General features: G+C 43.0%; 1 protein-coding gene across 3 annotated transcripts in view; it reads right to left on the bottom strand.

Annotated features, from left to right (window-relative positions):
* Nucleotides 1-1,614: 1,614 nt before the first annotated feature.
* Nucleotides 1,615-24,615, bottom strand: part of LOC129813931 (CUGBP Elav-like family member 5) — a 153,315-nt gene continuing 130,314 nt past the window's right edge. For 2 of the 3 annotated variants that reach the window (XM_055866573.1, XM_055866575.1), the window contains 8 exons: nucleotides 19,739-19,818; nucleotides 19,432-19,581; nucleotides 18,992-19,139; nucleotides 7,709-7,939; nucleotides 7,104-7,193; nucleotides 6,303-6,446; nucleotides 6,061-6,203; nucleotides 1,615-5,764 (listed from right to left, as the gene is read on the bottom strand). In XM_055866573.1, coding sequence (XP_055722548.1) covers nucleotides 6,076-6,203; nucleotides 6,303-6,446; nucleotides 7,104-7,193; nucleotides 7,709-7,939; nucleotides 18,992-19,139; nucleotides 19,432-19,581; nucleotides 19,739-19,818 — 971 coding nt within the window. In that variant the 3' untranslated portion in view covers nucleotides 1,615-5,764; nucleotides 6,061-6,075. The remainder of the gene's footprint in view (nucleotides 5,765-6,060; nucleotides 6,204-6,302; nucleotides 6,447-7,103; nucleotides 7,194-7,708; nucleotides 7,940-18,991; nucleotides 19,140-19,431; nucleotides 19,582-19,738; nucleotides 19,819-24,615) is intronic. The other variant, XM_055866574.1, reaches the window with a different exon arrangement.

Here is a 24,615-nt window from a genome sequence, read left to right as displayed (position 1 = left end):
GTGCTGTCCAAGGTGCTGAATTGATATTGGAAGTAGGCCTATGTGGGTGAGGACCCCTTCACAAATACTAGGCCCCTACAGATCATTCCCAAATCCCAAATAATATATATTTTTCAATAAGCATGACATGCAAATACTGTTTTTAAAATACCATCAATCTATGCAGCATTGTGGCATAGCTTGTTTCTTCATTGAATGATGTGTTAGTACTAGATCCATAGGCGGCACTATAGTCTATTGAAATCAAATAACGGTGGATATATGGCATATATACACTGAATTTACAAACATTAGGAGCGCTAGAACAGCCTCAATTTGTCAGGGAATGGACTTTACCAAGGTGTCGAACACGTTCCACAGGAATGCTGGCCCATGTTGACTCCAATGCTTTCCACAGTTGTGTCAAGTTGGCTAGATGGCTTTTGGGTGGTGGACCATTCTTGAAACACATGAAACCTGTTCAGCGTGAAAACCCAGCAGCGTTGCAGTTCTTGACACACTCAAACCGGTGTGTTTGGCACCTACTACCATACCCCGTTCAAAGGCACTTCAATCTTTTGTCTTGCCCATTCACCCTCTGAATAGTACACATACATTATCTGTGTCTCAAGGCTTAAACGTCTTTGTTTACTCTGTCTCCTCCCCTTCATCTACACTGACTGAAGTGGATTTAACAAGTGACATCAATAAGGGATCATAGCTTTCACCTGGATTCACCTGGTCAGTCTATGTCATGGAAAGAGCAGGTGTTCCTAATGTTTATCAAGCTCAGTGTATGTTGTTGGCTGTTACCATAGGCTACTTAAACTGGTAGATAGCAAACAGCAGAGGGCAGCAAAAACACATATTTATTCACTGCTGGGGTTAAGAATCACTGGAGACAGGATTTTGAGATGTTACGGTACTATTAGAATATTTTATTGTAAAATTGAAAAAGTACAGAGAGAAAAAGCCCCAGTAAGCATTCTGTATCATTCATATCTGAAGAAAAAAAACAGGAAATAAAAATAATAAATACAAGGAAAAGTAATAAATATGACCTAATAAATAAGCAAATAAATTAAAGCGTATGAACATTATAATTGTCAAAGCAGCAAGTATAAGAGAGACATGAGCAGTATAAGAGAGCTGTGGTTTCAAAGACATCATCATGTCCCCTTCTTCTCTCCTCGGGATTACCCACAACTCTCCTAATCCCCATCTCTCAATCATCTATACATTTTGTATATTGTTCTAAGAAACTGCTGAAGTAAGACACAATCTTCAAATGCCAACCCCAGCCACCACCACTATCTCCACTATCACCCCTACCCCTCTCTATCAATCCCCCAACCATCGCCCCATTACCTGAAAAGATTTGTGTGCTGACTATTATGGAATTAAACAGATTTCCTCATTTACATCAAGCTATATTCTCATTTCCCATGGCATTCAAAAAACAGTACAGTATCATACAGTCTCATTCATGAGAATGGCATGACCCCCCCCCCCCCCCCCCCCCCCCCCCCCCCCCCACTATCCAAGTCACCTTCTCCTCCAAATCCCCAAGCCTCCAGTTGAGCAGTAAGGATGGATGTAGGTGGATTTTGGCAGTAAACACACAAAAACTCATAATAAATCTTCAAATGAAAATAGAAGTCTTGTTTTTTTATATACACATCACCTTGTAGAGGTAGTGCAGTAGGAATGCTAAGTATACATGTAGTCATTTGATTGAAAGTAACATGGCTTCATTCAGGTAGTGAATAAACGCATATAGAAAAAGCACAGTAAACTATCTTTATATACCCCAACCCCCGAAAGCATATAACCTCAGAACCTGAATAAAACATAGAAATATACACATAGATTTCCAACCAACAATAGCATTAATTTAGCCTCCAGGATACTGCTTTATATTTATAGGATGAGCAAAGGTCAAATGACCTGTCAAGTTACTGCAGTGCACTGATTGTCTCTTAGTGCAACTAGGACTACTGCTATTACCTCAGGATCTGGATCAAACATCAAGACGGGCTTTCTTCCAGCATCAGTCACAGGCCAAGCTCTGCTTACCATAGAAATATAATTCCTAGAAGGGTTTTTGACCCTCAGACCAAAGCAATTTGACTGCTCCCCCTCACTAATAATTATATTACTACGCTGCTAACAGTGTTGAGAGGCTGCTGGTCAGTAAACTTTTCACAGAGGCATGCATCATTAAAGCTGACAGGGTTGTCTTAACAGTCAATATAGGAATTTAACTTCTGTCCTATAGAGAAATTATATTGTCCAGTTCAACTGACAAGCGATTGAAGTGGAGTTGACCCTTGGCTCTAACCAAAACGTCCCGTTTCTTCCTTTGAATACATCTCTGTGAGGAAACCACATGCAGATACAAGAGAATACAAGGCTGGCAGCTAATAAGAAGTAAGCTATATCTTGACAATGATTAAAACCCATGAAAATAAATCAATGTATAATACACATCTTGAATATAAATATTCATTGGTATACCCACATGTCCAGTTGGTTTATGATTCTGTGCACAGTGAATAAACTAATATCGATAAAACTAAAATAGCTACTTCATATTTATCTCTCAGCTGCCAACTGGCCTGGAATGTTACAAGATAATTACATTTACATATTAGAATTCATAGATAGATTAAACATTATTTGGCAACTTCACTTATGATATGATTGATAATATCTTCTGCTATTACAAGATGACAAACAAATTAATTCTATGTTGGTCCTTATGTCCAGCCTCACAGCATGGTTGGCAGACAGTGCTCACCATATAGGATAGAAGTGGAGGGGACATTCCAACTCACAGCAATAGTCAGTGATATTTGGAGCAGTAGCCATGTTCAGTGTACCATTAGGAATGTTCCGTGAAACGTGCTATTCTGTGTATCTCAGGGGATATTGGGTCCGGAATTGTCTGTAAAATAGGCAGTAACATTCACTAGGAGTTAGTGAAAATATGGTTCACTCTTGAAGATGTGATGATGACCACAAATGAAAGAAAAAGAGAGAAACCCCCCCCCCACCCCCTCACCCACTGCATTCTAGAGTGTCTCTTGGAATTGTCACCACTGCATTCTAGAGTGTCTCTTGGAATTGTCACCACTGCATTCTAGAGTGTCTCTTGGATTCGTCACCACTGCATTCTAGAGTGTCTCTTGCAATCATCACCACTGCATTCTAGAGTGTCTCTTGGAATTGTCACCACTGCATTCTAGAGTGTCTCTTGGGATCGTCACCATTGCATTCTAGAGTGTCTCTTGGAATCGTCACCACTGCATTCTAGAGTGTCTCTTGGAATTGTCCCCGGTGCATTTTAGTGTCTCTTAGAATCGTCACCGGTGCATTCTAGAGTGTTTTTTTATGTTCCTCTGTCGGTTTCTAGTGTTCCCTGAGGGAGGTACTGTGACAATGTTCTCAACCTGTCCTACACAGCACAATGAATGACTAGTGCTCACAATTGGACCTTGTATAGCCCTTTAAAAGACAATTTTATGTTTTCTCCCAATAAAGTAGTGTCTGCGCTCTCTGTCTCTCCAAACTAAATAAAACATTCACCCAAATGCAAGCGAGAGGGGACTGCAGACACCTGCTAAAATGTAATGGTTGTCGGACGGTGTCAGACTCAATTGGATCGAACGGCTTTCTACTCTAACTCTGCATCTCTCTGTGCTGCTGTTGATGACACCTCCCCTGACAGTTTACGGTCCGGATTTAACCAGACCTGCTTTTCCCGAGTTTGTGTAGTCCAGGGATGTCAAACATATGGCCTGCGGGCAGATCCGGCCCATGAGGGGGTCCAATCTGGCGTGTGAGTGGTTTGAGTCAAAAATAATATATATATTTTTTTTTGTGTAGGAAAACAAACTCAATATACTTTGTCCAGCTAGCTAATAATCACCCAAATGAATGCTAGATAGTCAGGGAGCAACGCAAATTCAAAAAACGATGGATAGAGGACAATTTATTGCAAATTTAGACGGCGAGGAAATACAAGCAATTTTCACTGCGGCCCTCTGGATCTCGTTGAAGACTGAAAGTGGCCCCATCGCAAAATGAGTTTGACACCCCTGTTATACAATGATGAAATAGCTTGTGCAATAAACAACTTCTAACTTGTGCCATACTAGTGTTTTCTGTGCTACTGTAAGGGGAAGGAATTTTTCATGAGAATGTGACCTAACCAGGAAGAACCCGATGCATGACGTCTACTGGCTAAACAAAGTGAACACACAGATCTTGGATCAGCTGTCCCTCCCCAAATCATAACTTAAACCATTAAGCACCTAAACCAGAAAACTGACCTAAGATCATTTCCTATGAACAGTTTCTATGGATTACATATACTTTATGTATTAGATAAACTCCAATAACATTACACAATACATGTACAGTATAGTATTAGTCATTCTACTCCATGTGGCACACCTGACACCGTTTTTTTAATCCCTGACCCGAGACCTGCAGTTAGCTTCTGAAGCGATATGGGATCCAATGGCCTTTGCTCTATAGGCAGAATAGTGCACGCAATGATGTCAGAGTGGAAAAACACGTTACTTCATTGTTTGAAGTAACGTGTTTGTTGTTGTAATATTGCAAACGGACGAGGGCAATTTCACCACAACGGATTCCAGCTTTAAGGTTAAAATTCAGGTAAAGTGAGCTGATCCTAGATCTGTACCTATGGGCATCTTTGAATAGAACAGAGGCTCAGAGTGGTTGCTGTGCAGAGGGAGACAGAACTCAAATAGTTCAAGGGTCAAACTGAGTGCCCAAAGATGAAGTGTATCAGTAAACAGATGATAAGAGGTGGTTTTCAACAAAACAACTGCTCCATTATGTATTCCAGCCCACAGAAAGAGCTTGCGGCAACATTCTCCCTCACTAACCTCTCCAACTGACTGCTACATGATCCAATTTCACATTTACATACTGCTTAGTAGTCAGCTGTACACTGATGGTGAATTATCTAATGCTGACCTAAAGAACCTTTCTGTCACTGTTATGTATTAAACTACAGTAGAATACTGCATTTCAATTCTTTTTGAATGTTAGTTTGCACTAAACTAAGCAGTATACTGTTATTGTATTATGATTGTTAGTATTTTGTACATGACTATTAAAGAGAAAGAGAAAAACATTTGGTCCTCCGATCCCAAGGGGGTGCAGTTCGCTTGGTTGCTATGGAAACTTGAGAAAGTTGCAAGCTTGGGACTCACAGAGAAAGGATAAAGAGGAGAGAGAGAAAGAGAGAAAGAAAGAAAAATTGAAATAATCTCTTCCCAGATATACTGGGCATCCTCAGATTAAGTTTGAACCCTTATTCGTTCATTACATGGTAGGAAAAACCTGAAGTCTCTTGTTCACTATGCTCTTTGAGTCTATCAGAAATCCATATCCTTTTTAGCATTGCTTTTTAGTCTGCTTGTGGTGTTCTTCTTCACTACCAAGTCTCCAAAGATGCTGAATTGTTCAAAGTTGTTTCTGTTTGTATCAACAACAAAAAAAAAAATGTTTTTTTGAAAGTCTTGTTCTATCCCGTTGCTGTCTGTCTGTAATACCAAACGTTCACTGCTGCAGAGCTCCGAGTCCTGTCCTCTCCCAGCCAGATATGTTTGAAGATGAAAGCATATCTCTTCCCAACTCCCATATGAAGTCTATTTTCCACTGTTTAAAAAACAGAATCACTTTTGAGTTTGTTCCTTCATGAAATGTCTTATTCCATCAAAGACGTCCTCCATTCTTCTGTTTAAACCTATGGGGGGTGAGAGAGGGGTGGGAAGGGGGAGAGAGGGAGAGGAAGAGAAAGGAAGAGGGGGGAAGCGGAAGGAAGGGAGAGAGTGAGAGAAATACCGATAATGAGAGAGAGAGAGGGGGATTGGGAGAGAGGGAAAGAGAAGTGCTAGAATCTGACTCGGAACACTAGTGTGAAGTGTAACTTTGTTATACAGTTTTTGATCAACATAGACAGCTAAAATCAGGGTGAAACAGCATTGATAAAAACACTAATAACTTCATTATATTATCTATAATAGTAGACACAGGTTTTACCTATGCTGGGGGGTGTCAGTAGGGACGGCTGGCGTCTTTGGGACGTTTCAGCTGCACCTTTAGTCTCTTCATGCCGATCTGGAAACCATTCATGGCCTGGATGGCAGCCTGGGCACTGCCCGGGTTATCAAAGCTCACAAAGCCTGCATACATACAGACACAGAAAGAATCTCTGAATGGTTGGTGGTAGCGTCAATCACCTAGGCGCTGGTTGTGTTTGGTTAGAAACATTTGTCACTCACCAAAACATTTGCTCTGATTGGTGGCTCTGTCCATGAATACCTTGGAGGAGATGACATTTCCGAAAGGCAGGAACATCTGCATCAGCTCGTTATCCCCAAACTCCTGGGGCAGGTGGTAGATGAACAGATTACAGCCCTCTGGTCCTGGAACACACATGTGCATGGATACACACACACACACACACACACACACACACACACACACACACACACACACACACACACACACACACACACACACACACACACACACACACACACACACACACACACACACTGTTAGAGGCACTGACCCTAGTATCATGATGGTACAGTATATTTTTAACACACAAAATCATGATGATCACCACTAAGGTTGCTGCACATTGTAATTATGGAACTGGCAATGATCCTGTATATATCTTTTTTTTTGTTGGTACTTCTCGTCTTCTTACTTCATATTAGTACCTTATATTAGTACTTTGTATTAGTACATTATATTAGTACTTTATATCACTACATTATATTAGTACATTATATTAGTACTTTGTATTAGTACTTTATATCAGTACATTATATTAGTACATTATATTAGTACTTTGTATTAGTACATTATATTAGTACTTTGTATTAGTACTTTAAATGATTTCCTCTCACATTGATAGTGAATACTGCATTGTCGGAAAAGAGCTTGTAAGTAAGCATTTCACTGTACTCTTTTATACCTGCTATATCTTGTGCAGTGCATTGATCTTGTGCATTGATACTCATGATGTTGTTGATAATGATGATGATGAATAATTAGTAAATATAGTTACTCACCCTCACCTTCCCTCTGTTGTTGGCCAATGACCTGAGGGTGCTGTGCCAGAGACTGACCTACAGGTGTCAGTGTAGCCGCTGGGTAGATGGCTACAGAGAGGAAAGGGAGGAAGGAGAAGAAAGAAAAGAGGGAGAGAGAGAGAGGAGGAGAGAAAGAGAGAGAGACAAGAGAAAGAGAGAGAGGAGAGACAGAGAGAGAGGGAGAGAGAGAGGAGAGCAGGGAGACAGAGAGAGAGGGAGAGAGAGAGAGGAAAGAGAGAGAAAGAGATAGAGGAAAGACAGAGAGAGAAAGAGATAGAGGAAAGACAGAGAGAGAAAGGACAAAGAGGAGAGAGAGTGAAAGAGAGGAGAGAAAGAGCGGAGAGACAAAGAAAGTGCGAGACAGAGAGAGAGACAGAAAAGAGAGAGAGAGGACAAAGAGGAGAGAGAGAAAGGGAGAGAGAGAGGAGAGAGAGATAGATAGGCAGTAAGGGGGATGAAGTGAAAAAGAAAAGAGAGAGTGGGTATTGAGTTAGTCCTTTATGAGTCACATTCAACAGACTCTGGTGAAGGCCTGGATGTATCAAGGTCAGGAATCGAGAACAGAGATGTGTAGTGGACTGCACCTGTGTATTGCTGCACCCCAGTAAAGGTTTGTTGCAGTGTGTCTGCAGCAGTGGGGCTCTGGGTGGAGTAGGGGGGCAGGCCGTTGGTGTAGAGGGTCTCCAGAGGGTGCACGTTAGCCTGGGGGGCGAGGCCCGTATACCCGTTCATCATGGGGGTCACCAGACTGGGCAGGGAGGAGGGCATGGTGGACGGAGGGGAGCTCAGACCTGCAAGGGGGGAATACAAACTCACTACACCGGAGACAGAAATGATCACTATACCGGAGAGAGATATGATCACTACACCAGAGACAGAAATGATCACTACACCAGAGACAAAAATGATCACTACACCAGAGACAGAAATGATCACTACACCAGAGACAGAAATGATCACTACACCAGAGACAGATATGATCACTACACCAGAGACAGAAATTATCATTACACCAGAGACAGATATGATCACTACACCAGAGACAGAAATTATCACTACACCAGAGACAGAAATGATCACTACACCAGAGACAGATATGATCACTACACCAGAGAGAGAAATGATCACTACACCAGAGACAGAAATTATCACTACACCAGACACAGATTGGAGTCAATGTGTATGAGAGAAAATGGGAGAGAGGAGGGAGAGAGAATAGAGAGACAGAGAGACCGGGGGCGAGTGTGCGTGTGTTAGTCTCATGTACACTGAGTATACAACACATTAAGAACACCTGCTCTTTCCATGACATAGACTGACCAGGTATATCAAGGTGAAAGCTATTATCCCTTTTTGATGTCACTTGTTAAACTCACTTCAATCAGTGTAGATGAAGGGGAGAAGACAGGTTAAAGAAGGATTTTTAAGCCTTGAGAAAATTGAGACATGGATTGTGAAAGGGCAAGACAAAAGATTGAAGTGCCTTCGAAAGGGGTATGGAAGTACAGTACCAGTCAAAAGTTTGGACACACCCACTCATTCAAGGGTTTTTCTTATTTTTACTATTTTCTACATTGTAGAATAATAGCGAAGACATGTAAACTATGAAATAACACATATAGAATCATGTAGTAACCAAAAAAGTGTTAAACAAATCTAAATATATTTTATGAGATTCTTCAAAGTAGCCACCCTTTGCCTTAATGACAGCTTTACACACACTTGGCATTCTCTCAACCAGCTTCCCGAGGTAGTAACCTGGAATGTATTTCAATTAACCGGTGTGCCTTGTTAAAAGTTTATTTGTGGAATTTATTTCCTTCTTAATGTGTTTGAGCCAATCAGTTGTGTTGTGACAATGTAGGTGTGGTATACAGAAGACAGTCCTACTTGGTAAAAGACCAAGTCCATATTATGGCAAAAACAGCTTAAATAAGCAAAGAGTCCATCATTACTTTTAAGACATGAAGGTCAGTCAATACGGAAAATTTCAAGAACTTTTAACGTTTCTTGAAGTGCAGTCGCAAATACCATCAAGCGCTATGACGAAACTGACTCTCATGACGACCACCACAGGAAAGGACTGTATGCAGTCAGTATTCAATGGGACTGAACAGTATGCAGCAGATAAACTGTGACTAGATTGGACCAACACACCTGTAACGTTTTGTACAAAAGCGGTTGGAAGAGAACTGTATTGTTTGTGAAACTATGGTTGCGTTCTGACTCAAAGTTACCTCTGACCCAAACTTACCTCTGACCCAAACTTACCTCTGCTGCAGAGGATAAGTTCATTAGAGTTACCAGCCTCAGATTGCAGCCCAAATAAATGCTTCACAGAGTTGAAATAACAGACACATCTCAAAATCAACGGATCAGAGGAGACTGTGTGAATCAGGCCTTCATGGTTGAATTGCTGTAAAGAAACCACTACTAAAGAACACCAATAAGAAGAAGAGACTTGCTTGGGACAAGGAACATGAGCAATTAGACTGGTGGAAATCTGTCCTTTGGTCTGATGAGTCCAAATTTGAGCGAACTTGACACAACTGTGGGAAGCATTGGAGTCAACATGGGCCAGCATCCCTGTGGAACGACAACGGCACCTTGTAGAATCCATGTCCCGACGAATTGAGGCTGTTCTGAGGGCAAAACGGTATGTGACTCAATATTAGGAAGGTGTTCCTAATGTTTTTTACACTCAGTGTATTTATGTGTGTGTGTGTGTGTGCGTGCCTGCGTGTGTGTGTGTGTGTGTGTTGTGTGTGTGTGTACAAGTGTGTGTGGGGGTAACAGCAGGCTTCTCAAAGCTCACAAGGTGATGAAATCACTCTGCAATGTCAGCATATCAGTGCAATGACATGCAACTCACTGAGGCAGCAGCAGAGGCATTTTACTGTTCTCCCTGCTCACTGTCTTGTCTACAACTGCGACAAATAAAGATTTTGTCCCACAGTGAAATGGGCTGGATGTTTGTCTGCACTAAACTGATACATCCTCGGGAGGGACATAGAGCCTTCTCCAATTTGCATGATTCTGTGTGTACTGGGTAGCCATCCCAAATACTGTATTTGTGATCGAAAAGCCTTTAGCGGTGTGTGTGTGTGTGTTTGTGTGATTGTGTATGTGTGTGTGTGTGTGCATTCATGCGTGCGTGTCAGAGAGAGGAAAAGACAGAGAAAAAGACAGAGAAAAAGACAGAGAGAAAGATAGCGACAGAGACATTGAATGATAGAAAGCGATACAGAGAGATAGAATGATAGAAAGCGATACAGAGAGAGAGAATGATAGAAAGCAATACAGAGATAGAGAATGATAGAAAGCAATACAGAGATAGAGAATGATAGAAAGCAATACAGAGATAGAGAATGATAGAAAGCAATACAGAGATAGAGAATGATAGAAAGGGATACAGGGAGAAAGAATGATAGAAAGTGATACAGAGAGATAGAATGATAGAAAAATAAAGAGAGAGAGAGAATGATAGAAAGCAATACAGAGATAGAGAATGATAGAAAGGGATACAGGGAGAAAGAATGATAGAAAGTGATACAGAGAGATAGAATGATAGAAATAATAAAGAGAGAGAGAGAATGATAGAAGGCAATACAGAGAGAGAGAATGATAGAAAGTGATACAGAGAGATAGAATGATAGAAATAATGAAGAGAGAATGATAGAAAGCAATACAGAGAGAGAGAATGATAGAAAGTGATACAGAGAGATAGAATGATAGAAATAATAAAGAGAGAGAGAATGATAGAAATAATAAAGAGAGAGAGAATGATAGAAAGCAATACAGCGAGAGAGAATGATAGAAAGCAATACAGAGAGAGAATGATAGAAAGTGATACAGAGAGATAGAATGATAGAAAAAATAGAGAGATAGAATGATAGAAATAATAAAGAGAGAGAATGATAGAAAGCGATACAGAGATGGTGGATGATAGATACAGAGAGAGAACGACACAAAGCAATACAGAGCGAGAGAATGATAGAAAGCGATACAGAGATACAGAATGATAGAAAGTGATAGAGAGATAGAGAATTATAGAAAGCAATTCAGAAAAAGAGAATGATACACAGTGCTAAAGAGAAAGAGAATGACACAAAGCGATACAGAGAAAGTAAATGATAGAAAGCAATACAGAGATAGAGAATGATAGAACGCAAAACAGAGAAAGAATGATAGAGAGTGATACAGAGAGAGAATGATAGAAAGCGATACAAAGATAGAGAATGAGAGAAAGCGATACAGAGATAGAGAATGAGAGAAAGCGATACAGAGATAGAGAATGATAGAGAGCGATACAGAGAGAGAATGATAGAAAGCGATACAAAGATAGAGAATGAGAGAAAGCGATACAGAGATAGAGAATGATAGAGAGCGATACAGAGAGAATGATAGAGAGTGATACAGAGAGAGAATGAGAGAAAGCGATACAAAGATAGAGAATGAGAGAAAGCGATACAGAGAATGATAGAAAGCGATACAGAGAGATAGAATGAAAGAAAGCGATACAGAGAGAATGATACTGTCACGATCGTGTGGAGGATTGACGGACCAATACGCAGCTTTAGGAAAATAAGCCATCTCCTTTTTATTGACGAAGAAGGCACACGAAACAAAAACACTTAAACACTAAACAAAACAAGAAAACGATCGTGAAGCTAAACAACAATGTGCACACACTGGCTACAAACGTATCACATAGACAACTACTCACAACAAATGAAAGCCTATGGCTACCCTAAATAAGGCTCCCAATCAGAGACAACCGAAATCAGCTGTCTCTAATTGGGAACTCATTCAGGTAACCATAGACTCTCCTAGACAACTAAACATACATAGACAACGCTAGACACATGTACTCAACACAAACCCATATACTACACCCAACAACCCCTTTACCATAGAATCACCCAAAAACAACAAAACACAAACATTCCCCATGTCACACCCTGACCTAACTAAAATAATAAAGAAAACAAAGAATACTAAGGCCAGGGCGTGACAGATACAAAAAGATACAGAGAGTTAGAATGATAGAAAGCGATACATAGATAGAGGATGATAAAATAAAGTACTACAGAGATAGAGGATGATAGAATAAAGTGATACAGAGATAGAGGGTGATATAATAAAGTGATAGAGATAGAGGATGATATAATAAGTGATACAGAGATATAGGATGATAGAATAAAATTATACAGAGATATAGGATGATAGAATAAAATTATACAGAGATAGAGGATGATCGAATAAGTGATACAGAGATAGAGGATAATAGATTAAAGTGATACAGAGACAGAGCGTGGTAGAAGAAAGTGATACAGAGATAGAGGATGAAAGAATAAGTGATACAGAGATAAAGGATGATAGAATAAAATGATACAGAGATAGAGGATGATAGAATAAGTGATACAGAGATAGAGGATAATAGATTCAAGTGATACAGAGACAGAGGGTGATAGAAGAAAGTGATACAGAGATAGAGGATGATATAATAAAGTGATACAGAGATAGAGGATGATAGAATACGATACAGAGATAGAGGATGATATAATAAAGTGATAGAGAGATAGAGGATGATATAATAACTGATACAGAGATAGAGGATTATAGAATAAAGTGATACCTGTACACTTAGAAAGGATTAGATATATTCTGAACAATAAATTATTAACATTTGATCAGATCTGGCAGCCTTTTCTCTCTTACTTGGACCATTCGGCGCTGTGAATTTGTACTTTTTAACGCACTCTCCATTGTAATATTTTAATCCACCTCTGGGCAGCACGTGCTGGCACCGCCACCCGAGCAGCGGGGAGGGGTATAAGGGGAAGGGATAAAGGGGGGGAGGGATAAAGGGGGGGAATAAGGGGGGGGGTGACACCCACCCTCTTTCTTTCTACCTGTCCTTGTTTTGTATGTCTTGTTTTGTAATAATTGTTTTGTACCCAGAACTCTGGATCTTTTTATTTCTGTCTGCTCGTTTATGTTTAGTTAAAAATTGTATACCTGCCTTTCATACCTATACACCATTCCTGTGTGTGTTCAATAAAAATATTTGAACGAGAATAAAGTGATACAGAGATAGAGGTTTATGGAATAAAATGATACAGAGATAGAGGATGATAGAATAAGTGATACAGAGATATATGGTGATAGAATACGTGATACAGAGATAGAGGATGATATAATAAGTGATACAGAGATAGAGGATAAAATAATAAAGTGATATAGAGATAGAGGACGATAGAATAAGTGATACAGAGATAGAGGATGATCGAATAAAATGATACAGAGCTAGAGGACGATAGAATAAGTGATACAGAGATATAGGATTATAGAATAAAGTGATACAGAGATAGAGGATGATATAATAAAGTGATACAGAGATAGAGGATTATATAATAAAGTGATACAGAGATGGAGAATGTTAGATCAAAGTGATATAGAGATAGAGTGTGATATAAGAAAGTGATACAGAGATAGATGATTATGGAATAAAGTGATGCAGAGATAGCAGATGATAGAATAAGTGATACAGAGATAGAGGATGATAGAATAAGTGATACAGAGATAGAGGATAATAGATTAAAGTTATACAGAGATAGCGGATGATAGAATAAGTGATACAGAGATAGCGGATGATAGAATAAGTGATACAGAGATAGATGATGATAGAATAATTGATACAGAGATAGAGGATAATAGATTAAAGTGATACAGAGACAGGGGGTGATAGAAGAAAGTGATACAGAGATAGAGGATGATAGAATAAGTGATACAGAGATATAGGATGATAGAATAAAATGATACAGAGATAGAGGATGATAGAATAAGTGATACAGAGATATAGGATGATAGAATAAAATAATACAGAGATAGAGGATGATAGAATAAGTGATACAGAGATAGAGGATAGTAGATTAAAGTGATATAGAGACAGAGGGTGATAGAAGAAAGTGATACAGAGATAGATGATTATGGAATAAAGTGATACAGAGATAGCAGATGATAGAATAAGTGATACAGAGATAGAGGATGATAGAATACGTGATACAGAGATAGCGGATGATAGAATAAGTGATACAGAGATAGAGGATAATAGAATAAGTGATACAGAGATAGCGGATGATAGAATAAGTGATACAGAGATAGCGGATGATAGAATAAGTGATACAGAGATAGATGATGATAGAATAAGTGATACAGAGATAGAGGATAATAGATTAAAGTGATACAGAGACAGGGGGTGATAGAAGAAAGTGATACAGAGATAGAGGATGATAGAATAAGTGATACAGAGATATAGGATGATAGAATAAAATGATACAGAGATAGAGGATGATAGAATAAGTGATACAGAGATAGAGGATAGTAGATTAAAGTGATATAGAGACAGAGGGTGATAGAAGAAAGTGATACAGAGATAGAGGATGATAGAATAATTGATGCAGAGATAGAGGATGATATAATAAAGTGATAGAGAGATAGAGGATGATATAATAAGTGATACAGAGATAGAGGATGATATAATAAAATGATACAGAGATAGAGGATGATAGAATAAGTGATACAGAGATAGAGGATTATAGAATAAAGTGATACAGAGATAGAGGATGATAGAATAATTGATACAGAGATAGAGGATGATATAATAAAGTGATAGAGAGATAGAGGATGATATAATAAGTGATACAGAGATAGAGGATAGTATATTAAAGTGATATAGAGACAGAGGGTGATAGAAGAAAGTGATACAGAGATAGAGGATGATATAATAAAGTGATACAGAGATAGAGGATGATAGAATAATTGATGCAGAGATAGAGGATGATATAATAAAGTGATAGAGAGATAGAGGATGATATAATAAGTGATACAGAGATAGAGGATGATATAATAAAATGATACAGAGATAGAGGATGATATAATAAAATGATACAGAGATAGAGGATGATAGAATAAGTGATACAGAGATAGAGGATTATAGAATAAAGTGATACAGAGATAGAGGATGATAGAATAATTGATACAGAGATAGAGGATGATATAATAAAGTGATAGAGAGATAGAGGATGATATAATAAGTGATACAGAGATAGAGGATGATAGAATAAAATGATACAGAGATAGAGGATGATAGAATAAGTGATACAGAGATAGAGGATTATAGAATAAAGTGATACAGAGATAGATGATAATAGATTAAAGTGATACAGAGACAGAGGGTGATGGAAGAAAGTGATACAGAGATAGAGGATTATATAATAAAGTGATACAGAGATAGAGGATGATATAATAAAGTGATACAGAGATAGAGGATTATATAGTAAAGTAATACAGAGATGGAGAATGGTAGACTAAAGCGATACAGAGATAGAGGATGATATAAGAAAGTGATACAGAGATAGAGGATTATAGAATAAAGTGATACAGAGATAGCGGATGATAGAATAAGTGATACAGAGATAGATGATGACTGAATAAGTGATGAAGAGAGAGAGGATGATAGAATAAAATGATACAGAGATAGAGGATGATAGAATAAGTGATACAGAGATAGAGGATGATAGAATAACGTGATACAGTGATAGCGGATGATAGAATAAGTGATACAGAGATAGAGGATAATAGAAGAAAGTGATACAGGGATAGCGGATGATATAATAAGTGATACAGAGATAGGGGATGATAGAAGAAAGTGATACAGAGATAGAGGATGATAGAAGAAAGTGATACAGAGATAGATTATGATAGAAGAAAGTGATACAGAGATAGAGGATGATAGAAGAAAGTGATACAGAGGTAGAGGATTATAGAAGAATGTGATACAGAGATAGAGGATGATATAATAAAGTAATACAGAGATAGAGGATAATAGAATAAGTGATACAGAGATAGATGATGATAGAATAAGTGATAAAGAGATAGAGAATGATAGAATAAGTGATACAGCGATAGTGTAACGTCCTGACCAAAGTTCTTATGTGTTTTGTATGTTTAAGTGTTCAGTTATTTGTTCATTAAAATAATCATGGACACAAACCACTCCGCATATTGGTCTGATCCTTCTCGCCTCTCCTCCTCGACCGAGGAGGAGGATTACGACGATCATTACAGAACCACCCACCAAACCCGGACCAAGCAGCGTGGCGATAGGCAGCAGCGACAGCAGCAGTGGTACAAGGAGGAATGGACATGGGAGGAGATTCTGGACGGAGAAGGACCCTGGGCAGAGCCAGAGGAGTGTCGCCGCCCCAAAGCGGAGCTGGAGGCATCTAAAGCGGAGAGGCGGCATTATGAGGCGCTAGCAAGGCAGAGCGGCTGGAAACCCGAGAGGCTCACCCAAAAATGTCTTGGGGGGGGGGGGGGGGGGGGGCTAAAGGGGAATGTGGCGAAGTCAGGTAGGAGACCTGCGCCAACTTCCCGGGCTTACCGTGGAGAGCGAGAGTACGGGCAGACACCGTGTTGTGCGGAAGAGCGCACGGAGTCTCCTGTACGTGTGCTTAGCCCGGTGCGGGTTATTCCACCTCCCCGCACTAGCCGGGCTAGAGTGAGCATTGAGCCAAGTGCCATGAAGCCGGCTCAACATATCTGGCCTCCAGTACGTCTCCTCGGGCCGGTGTACATGGCACCAGCCTTACAAATGGTGTCCCCGGTTCGCCAGCATAGCCCAGTGCGGGCTATTCCACCTCGCCGCACTGGCGAGGTTGGGCAGGCTCAGTGCTCAAGGGAGCCAGTACGCCTGCACGGTCCGGTATATCCGGCGCCACCTTCCCGCCCCAGCCCATTTCCTCCAGTTCCAGCACCCCGCACTCGCCTTATGGTGCGTGGCCCCAGCCCAGTACCACCAGTGCCTACACCACGCACCAGGCTTCCAGTGCGTCTCCAGAGCCCTGTACGCACTGTTCCTTCTCTCCGCACTCGCCCTGAGGTGCGTGCCCTCAGCCCGGTACCACCAGTTCCGGTACCACGCACCAGGCCTATAGTGCGCCTCGAGAGTCCAGTGTGCCCTGTTCCTGTTCCCCGCACTAGCCTTAAGGTGCGTGTCTCCAGTCCGGTACCACCAGTTCCGGCACCACGCACCAGGCCTACTGTGCGCCTCAGCAGGTCAGAGTCGGTCGTCTGTCCAACGCCCCCTGCACTGCTCGTCTGCTCAACGCCGCCTGCAATGCTTGCCTGCCCAGCGCCATCTGAGCCATCCGTCTGCCCAGCGCCGTCTGAGCCATCCGTCTGCCCAGCGCCATCTGAGCCATCCATCTGCCCAGCGCCGTCTGAGCCATCCCTCTGCCCAGCGTCGTCGGAGCCATCCGTCTGCCCAGCGCCGTCGGAGCCATCCGTCTGCCCAGCGCCGTCTGAGCCATCCGTCTGCCCAGCGCCGTCTGAGCCATCCGTCTGCCCAGCGCCGTCTGAGCCATCCGTCTGCCCAGCGCCATCTGAGCCATCCGTCTGCCCAGCGCCATCTGAGCCATCCGTCTGCCACGAGCCATTAGAGCCGCCGGCCTGTCCCGAGCCATTAGAGCCGTCCGCCAGTTAGGAGCCGCTAGAGCCGTCCTTCAGTCAGGAGCTGCCAGAGCCGCCAGCCAGTCAGGAGCTGCCAGAGCTGCCCTACAGTCATGAGCTGCCCTCCAGTCATGAGCTGCCCTCCAGTCATGAGCTGCCCTCCAGTCATGAGCTGCCCTCCAGTCATGAGCTGCCCTCCAGTCATGAGCTGCCCTCCAGTCATGAGCTGCCCTCCAGTCATGAGCTGCCCTCCAGTCATGAGCTGCCCTCCAGTCATGAGCTGCCCTCCAGTCATGAGCTGCCCTCCAGTCCGGAGCTGCCCTCCAGTCCGGAGCTGCCCTCCAGTCCGGAGCTGCCACTCAGTCCGGAGCTGCCATTCAGTCCGGAGCTGCCATTCAGTCCGGAGCTGCCATTCAGTCCGGAGCTGCCATTCAGTCCGGAGCTGCCCCTCTGTCCTGAGCTATCTCTCTGTCCTGAGCTACCTCTCTGTCCTGAGCTACCTCTCTGTCCTGAGCTACCTCCTAAATCATGTGGGGGCCTTGGGGAGGATTCTAAAGCCAAGGTTGTGGGCGAGGGTCGCCACTCAAAGGACGCTAAGGAGGGGGACAAAGACAGTGGTGGAGTGGTGTCCTCGTCCACCGCCGGAGCCGCCACCGCGGACAGATGCCCACCCAGACCCTCCCCTTGAGTTTTAGGGGTGCGTTCGGAGTCCGCACCTCAGGGGGGGGGGGGGGGGGGGGGGAGTACTGTAACGTCCTGACCAAAGTTCTTATGTGTTTTGTATGTTTAAGTGTTCAGTTATTTGTTCATTAAAATAATCATGGACACAAACCACTCCGCATATTGGCCTGATCCTTCTCGCCTCTCCTCCTCGACCGAGGAGGAGGATTACGACGATCTTCCTGGATATAGTTTATAGACGGTCATGTCTGCTGGTTTCCAGAGTGATTTAGACCTAGAAACCAGGTGTGTACACGCTCTCTAGAGCAATGAATTGATCATAAGTGGCTCGTTCATTAAGCTAAAGGAGAATACGAAGTCAGGCTGCCTATATTGTGTATCCAGTGCAGAGTTACACTCTTCTGATTCTGTTGGATCAATGGTGAATTGCAACACTACCCTCAGTCAGAGAGCGATAGATCTCAGGACCGCATAGTGAAATCTGATATCACACATTTTACAAGACCCCTATGTAACTGACCAGGTATTGAACACAGGTCATCTGAGCACCTACAAACTGTGTTAGCCCACAGAGTTAAAGCTTTAGGCATTAGCTCTGGGGGAGAACACATATTTTCAGATCTCCAACCCTACTCATCATGAATGTTGCTGATTTATCCTACGTGACTGACCTGACACGGAGTTGAGGGGGTTGGGCGGCAGGCCATTCATGGTTAGCGCCCCCACCTGGTGGAGCTGGGCGGAGGGGAAGGAGAGGCTGGGGGCCAGGTAGCCCCCCTGAGACACGGCCATCACCGCAGCCTGCTGTTGCTGCATCAACTGATGAGGGGAGGAGATGGAGAGGAGAAAGAAAGGAGAGAGAGAAAGGAGAGAAATGGGATGAGAGAAACCTGTTAGTGAGGCATCGGTCTGTCAGAGCAACAGATACCAAATTGTGTGTGTGTGTGTGTGTGTGTGTGTGTGTGTGTGTGTGTGTGTGTGTGTGTGTGTGTGTGTGTGTGTGCGGCGTGCGTGTGTGTGTGTGTGTGTCTGTATGTGTGTGTGCGTGTATGTGTGAGTGCGTGTATGTGAGTGTGTATGTGTGTGTGCGCGTGTGTGTGCGTGTGCTTACGGCATGTGTGTAGCTGCTGTAGCTAGTGAACGTGGGTAGAGAGACAGAGGGGTTAAACATGCCAAACTGTCCAGCCATCTGCTGCATGCGCCGTAGGGTTCTCTCCTTGTCTGTGTCTGCAAACTTCACCACCAGGCTGGATGACGCTCCCTAAAGGGGAGAGAAATAACATGGATTAGTGTGTGTGTGTGTGTGTGTGTGTGTGTGTGTGTGTGTGTGTGTGTGTGTGTGTGTGTGTGTGTGTGTGTGTGTGTGTGTGTGTGTGTGTGAGTGTGTGTGAGTGAGTGTGTGTGTGTGTTTTACTCACAGGCATGGTCTGACTCCCGTGCAGGGAGCTGATGGCAGACTGAGCTTCAGAGTGAGTAGAGAACTTCACAAACGCACAACCTAGAGAGAGAGAGAGAAAGACAGAGGAGAGAGAGAGGGGAGAGAGGGGAGAGGAAAGAGAGAGGGGAGAGAGGAGAGGTAGAGGGTAGAGGAGAGAGAGAGGGGAGAGAGAAGAGGGGAGAGAGGAGAGAGGAGAGAGAGAGGGGAGAGAAGAGTGAGGAGAGAGAGAGGGGAGAGATGAGAGAGGAGAGAGCGAGGGGGGAGAGACAGAGAGAGAGAGACAGAGCGAGAGAGGGAGAGGGAGAGAGGGAGCGAGAGAGGGAGAGAGAGAGAGAGAGAGAGGGCGCAAAAGAGAGAGAAGGAGGGAGTGAGAGAGAGGGGGGAGAGAGGAGAGAGGAGAGAGAGTGTAGAGAGAGAGAGAGAGCAAAAGAGAGAGAGAGGGAGTGAGAGAGAGAGAGAGAGAGAGAGAGGGAGGGAGTGAGAGAGAAAGAGGGGAGAGGAGAGAGAGGGGAGAGGGGAGAGAGAGAGGGGAGTGAGGAGTGAGGAGAGAGGGGAGAGGAGAGAGGGGAGAGAGAGAGAGACAGAGCGAGAGAGGGAGAGAGAGACACAGAGAGAGAGCGAGAGAGAGGGGGGAGAGGAAAGGAGGGAGAGAGGGGAGAGAGGAGAGAGAGGGGAGAGAGAGTCACAGAGACAGAGAGAGAAAGACAGAGGAGAGAGAGACAGAGGGGGAGAGAGGAGTGAGGGGAGAGAGAGAGGAGAGGGTCAAGAGGAGAGAGAGGGGAGAGAGTAGAGAGGAGAGAGAGAGAGCAAAAGAGAGAGAGGGAGGGAGTGAGAGAGAGAGAGAGAGAGAGAGGGAGGGAGTGAGAGAGAAGGAGGGGAGAGGAGAGAGAGGGGAGAGGGGAGAGAGAGAGGGGAGTGAGGAGTGAGGAGAGAGGGGAGAGGGGAGAGAGAGAGAGACAGAGCGAGAGAGGGAGAGAGAGACACAGAGAGAGAGCGAGAGAGAGGGGGGAGAGATCAAATATACAGACAACAAATTCCAATTGGCTATACTAAAACTCTTTAACATCGTCCTTAGCTCTGGCATCTTCCCCAATATTTGGAACCAAGGACTGATCACCCCAATCCACAAAAGTGGAGACAAATTTGACCCCAATAACTACCGTGGAGTATGCGTCAACAGTAACCTTGGTAAAATACTCTGCATTATCATTAACAGCAGACTCGTACATTTCCTCAATGAACACAATGTACTGAGCAAATGTCAAATTGGCTTTTTACCAAACTACCGTACAACAGACCATGTATTCACCCTACACACCCTAATTGACAACCAAACAAACCAAAACAAAGGCAAAGTCTTCTCATGCTTTGTTGATTTCAAAAAAGGCTTCGACTCAATTTGGCATGTGGGTCTGCTATACAAATTGATGGAAAGTGGTGTTGGGGGTAAAACATACGACATTATAAAATCCATGTACACAAACAACAAGTGTGCGGTTAAAATTGGCAAAAAACAGACACATTTCTTCACACAGGGTCGTGGGGTGAGACAGGGATGCAGATTAAGCCCCACCCTCTTCAACATATATATCAACGAATTGGCGCGGGCACTAGAACAGTCTGCAGCACCCGGTCTCACCCTACTAGAATCCGAAGTCAAATGTCTACTGTTTGCTGATGATCTGGTGCTTCTGTCACCAACCAAGGAGGGCCTACAGCAGCACCTAGATCTTCTGCACAGATTCTGTCAGACCTGGGCCCTGACAGTAAATCTCAGTAAGACCAAAATAATGGTGTTCCAAAAAAGGTCCAGTCGCCAGGACCACAAATTCCATCTAGACACCGTTGCCCTAGAGCACACAAAAAACTATACATACCTCGGCCTAAACATCAGCACCACAGGTAACTTCCACAAAGCTGTGAACGATCTGAGAGACAAGGCAAGAAGGGCATTCTATGCCATCAAAAGGAACATAAATTTCAACATACCAATTAGGATCTGGCTAAAAATACTTGAATCAGTCATAGAGCCCATTGCCCTTTATGGTTGTGAGGTCTGGGGTCCACTCACCAACCAAGATTTCACAAAATGGGGAAAACACCAAATTGAGACTCTGCATGCAGAATTCTGCAAAAATATCCTCAGTGTACAACGCAGAACACCAAATAATGCATGCAGAGCAGAATTAGGCCGATACCCACTAATTATCAAAATCCAGAAAAGAGCCGTTAAATTCTACAACCACCTAAAAGGAAGTGATTCCCAAACCTTCCATAACAAAGCCATCACCTACAGAGAGATGAACCTGGAGAAGAGTCCCCTAAGCAAGCTGGTCCTAGGGCTCTGTTCACAAACACAAACACACCCACACAGCCCCAGGACAACAGCACAATTAGACCCAACAAAATCATGAGAAAACAAAAAGATAATTACTTGACACATTGGAAAGAATTAACAAAAAAACAGAGCAAACTAGAATGCTATTTGGCCCTAAACAGAGAGTACACAGTGGCAGAATACCTGACCACTGTGACTGACCCAAACTTAAGGAAAGCTTTGACTATGTACAGACTCAGTGAGCATAGCCTTGCTATTGAGAAAGGCCGCCGTAGGCAGACATGGCTCTCAAGAGAAGACAGGCTATGTGCACACTGCCCACAAAATGAGGTGGAAACCGAGCTGCACTTCCTAACCTCCTGCCCAATGTATGACCATATTAGAGACACATATTTCCCTCAGATCCACAAAGAATTCGAAAACAAATCCAATTTTGATAAACTCCCATATCTACTGGGTGAAATTCCACAGTGTGCCATCACAGCAGCAAGATTTGTGACCTGTTGCCCAAGAAAAGGGCAACCAGTGATTAACAAACACCATTGTAAATACAACCCATATTTATGCTTACTTATTTTAACTTGTGTGCTTTAACCATTTGTACATTGTTACAACACTGTATATATTTAATATGACACTCGTAATGTCTTTATTGTTTTGAAACTTCTGTATGTGTAATGTTTACTGTTAATTCGTTTTGTTTGTTTCACTTTTGTGTATTGTCTACCTCATTTGCTTTGGCAATGTTAACACATGTTTCCCATGCCAATAAAGCCCCTTGAATTGAATTGAATTGAATTGAATTGAATTGAGAGAGAGAGATGGGAGAGACAGAGAGAGAGGGAGCAAGAGAGAGACAGGGTGAGAGAGAAAGAGAGAGAGGGGCGAGACAGAGAGAGAGGCACTTTATGTCAGCGAGGTGTGTGGTCCACTTTCAAAACAAGATTTAATCAAATGGGACAAACACCTCATTGAAACCCTGCATGCAGAGTTCTGTAAGATTCTCCTACATGTCCAGAGGAAAACTACAAACAGTACATGCAGGGCAGAATTAGGCCAATATCCACTAATAATAAAAACTCAAAAAAGAGCAATGAAGTTTTGGAAACATCTAAAACACAGTGACCCCTTCTCATATCATTACCAAGCCCTGCAATGCCAAGAGCTGAGCAAAGAAAAGAGTCCCCTCATCCAGCTGGTCCTGGGGCTGAGTTCACAAACCTGTTCTACTAACACACTGAAGCCTCAGGACCAGAACATCCAATCAATCAGAATAAACCAAATTACAACACAGTCAAAACAAAACTACTTGCTTATTGGGAAACACAAGCACAAACACAAAGCAAAATGCATTGCTATCTGGCCCTAAATCAACCGTATACCGTGGCTAACTATTTAACCATCGTTACTGATCAAAACCTTAGAAAAACCTTGACAAAGTACATGCTTAGCACGGCCTTGCCATTGAGAAGGGTAGACACAGGAAAACCTGGCTCCCTGTAGAGGAAAGGCTGTGCAACCACTGCACAACAGCAGAACCTGAGACGGAGCTGCATTTCCTGACAAAATGTGAAAAATATAAAACAATTAGAGAGTGTCATTTCCCCAAATTTGAAACCGTTATTCAAGGTTTCAAAGACCTCTCTGATGAGAGTAGGCTACCCGTCTTGTTGGGGGTGGACGCAGAGAGCTGTGGGTTGGCATCGCACTACATTGCTACCTGTCATAAGTTGAAGGACTGTGTCTGACAGACCAATCAACCTGCACATGTACTCTACTGTATGCTTATTGTTATTGTTGAATCTATGGTTATTTGACCCTTGGTTATTGTTGTTACTGTTGTCCCATTGACAATTTTGATTCTCATTATTTTCATATTGTAAATATCCAAAGTAAGCTTTGGCAATATGTACATTGTTACGTTGTGCCAATAAAGCAAATTGAATTTAATTGAGAGGGAGCAAGAGACAGAGACAGAGTGAGAGAGGGAGATGGAGAGAGAGAAAGATAGCGAGAGAGGGAGCGAGAGAGAGAGAGAGAGAGAGAGAGAGGGGCAAGAGGAGAGAGGGGAGAGATGAGGAGAGAGAGAGGCAAGAGTGGCAGAGGGAGAGGAAGAGGAAGAGAGAGAGAGAGAGGGAGCGACAGAGAGAGAGACAGAGCAGGAGAGGGAGAGAGTGAGAGAGGGAGCGAGAGAGAGCGAGAGGGACAGAGCGAGAGAGGGAGAGGGAGAGAGAGTGAGAGAGAAGGAAGGAGCAAGAGAGAGAGAGAGGGGAGAGAGGAGAGAGAGAGAGAAAGAGAGAGGGAGCGAGAGAGAGAGACAGAGAGAGAGAGAGAGAGGGAGCGAGAGAGAGAGAGAGACAGAGTTAGAGAGAGAGAGCGAGATTCAGAGAGAGAAGGAGGGGGCAAGAGAGAGAGAGGGGAGAGAGGAGAGAGAGAGAAAGAGAGAGGGAGCGAGAGAGAGAGACAGAGAGAGAGAGAGGGAGCGAGAGAGAGAGAGAGACAGAGTTAGAGAGGGAGAG

This window comes from Salvelinus fontinalis, chromosome 17 (assembly GCF_029448725.1).
Source record: "Salvelinus fontinalis isolate EN_2023a chromosome 17, ASM2944872v1, whole genome shotgun sequence".
NCBI classification, from domain to species: domain Eukaryota; kingdom Metazoa; phylum Chordata; class Actinopteri; order Salmoniformes; family Salmonidae; genus Salvelinus; species Salvelinus fontinalis.
The sequence above is the reverse complement of the archived record's forward strand: the minus strand, read 5'-3'. Positions and strand labels throughout refer to the sequence as shown.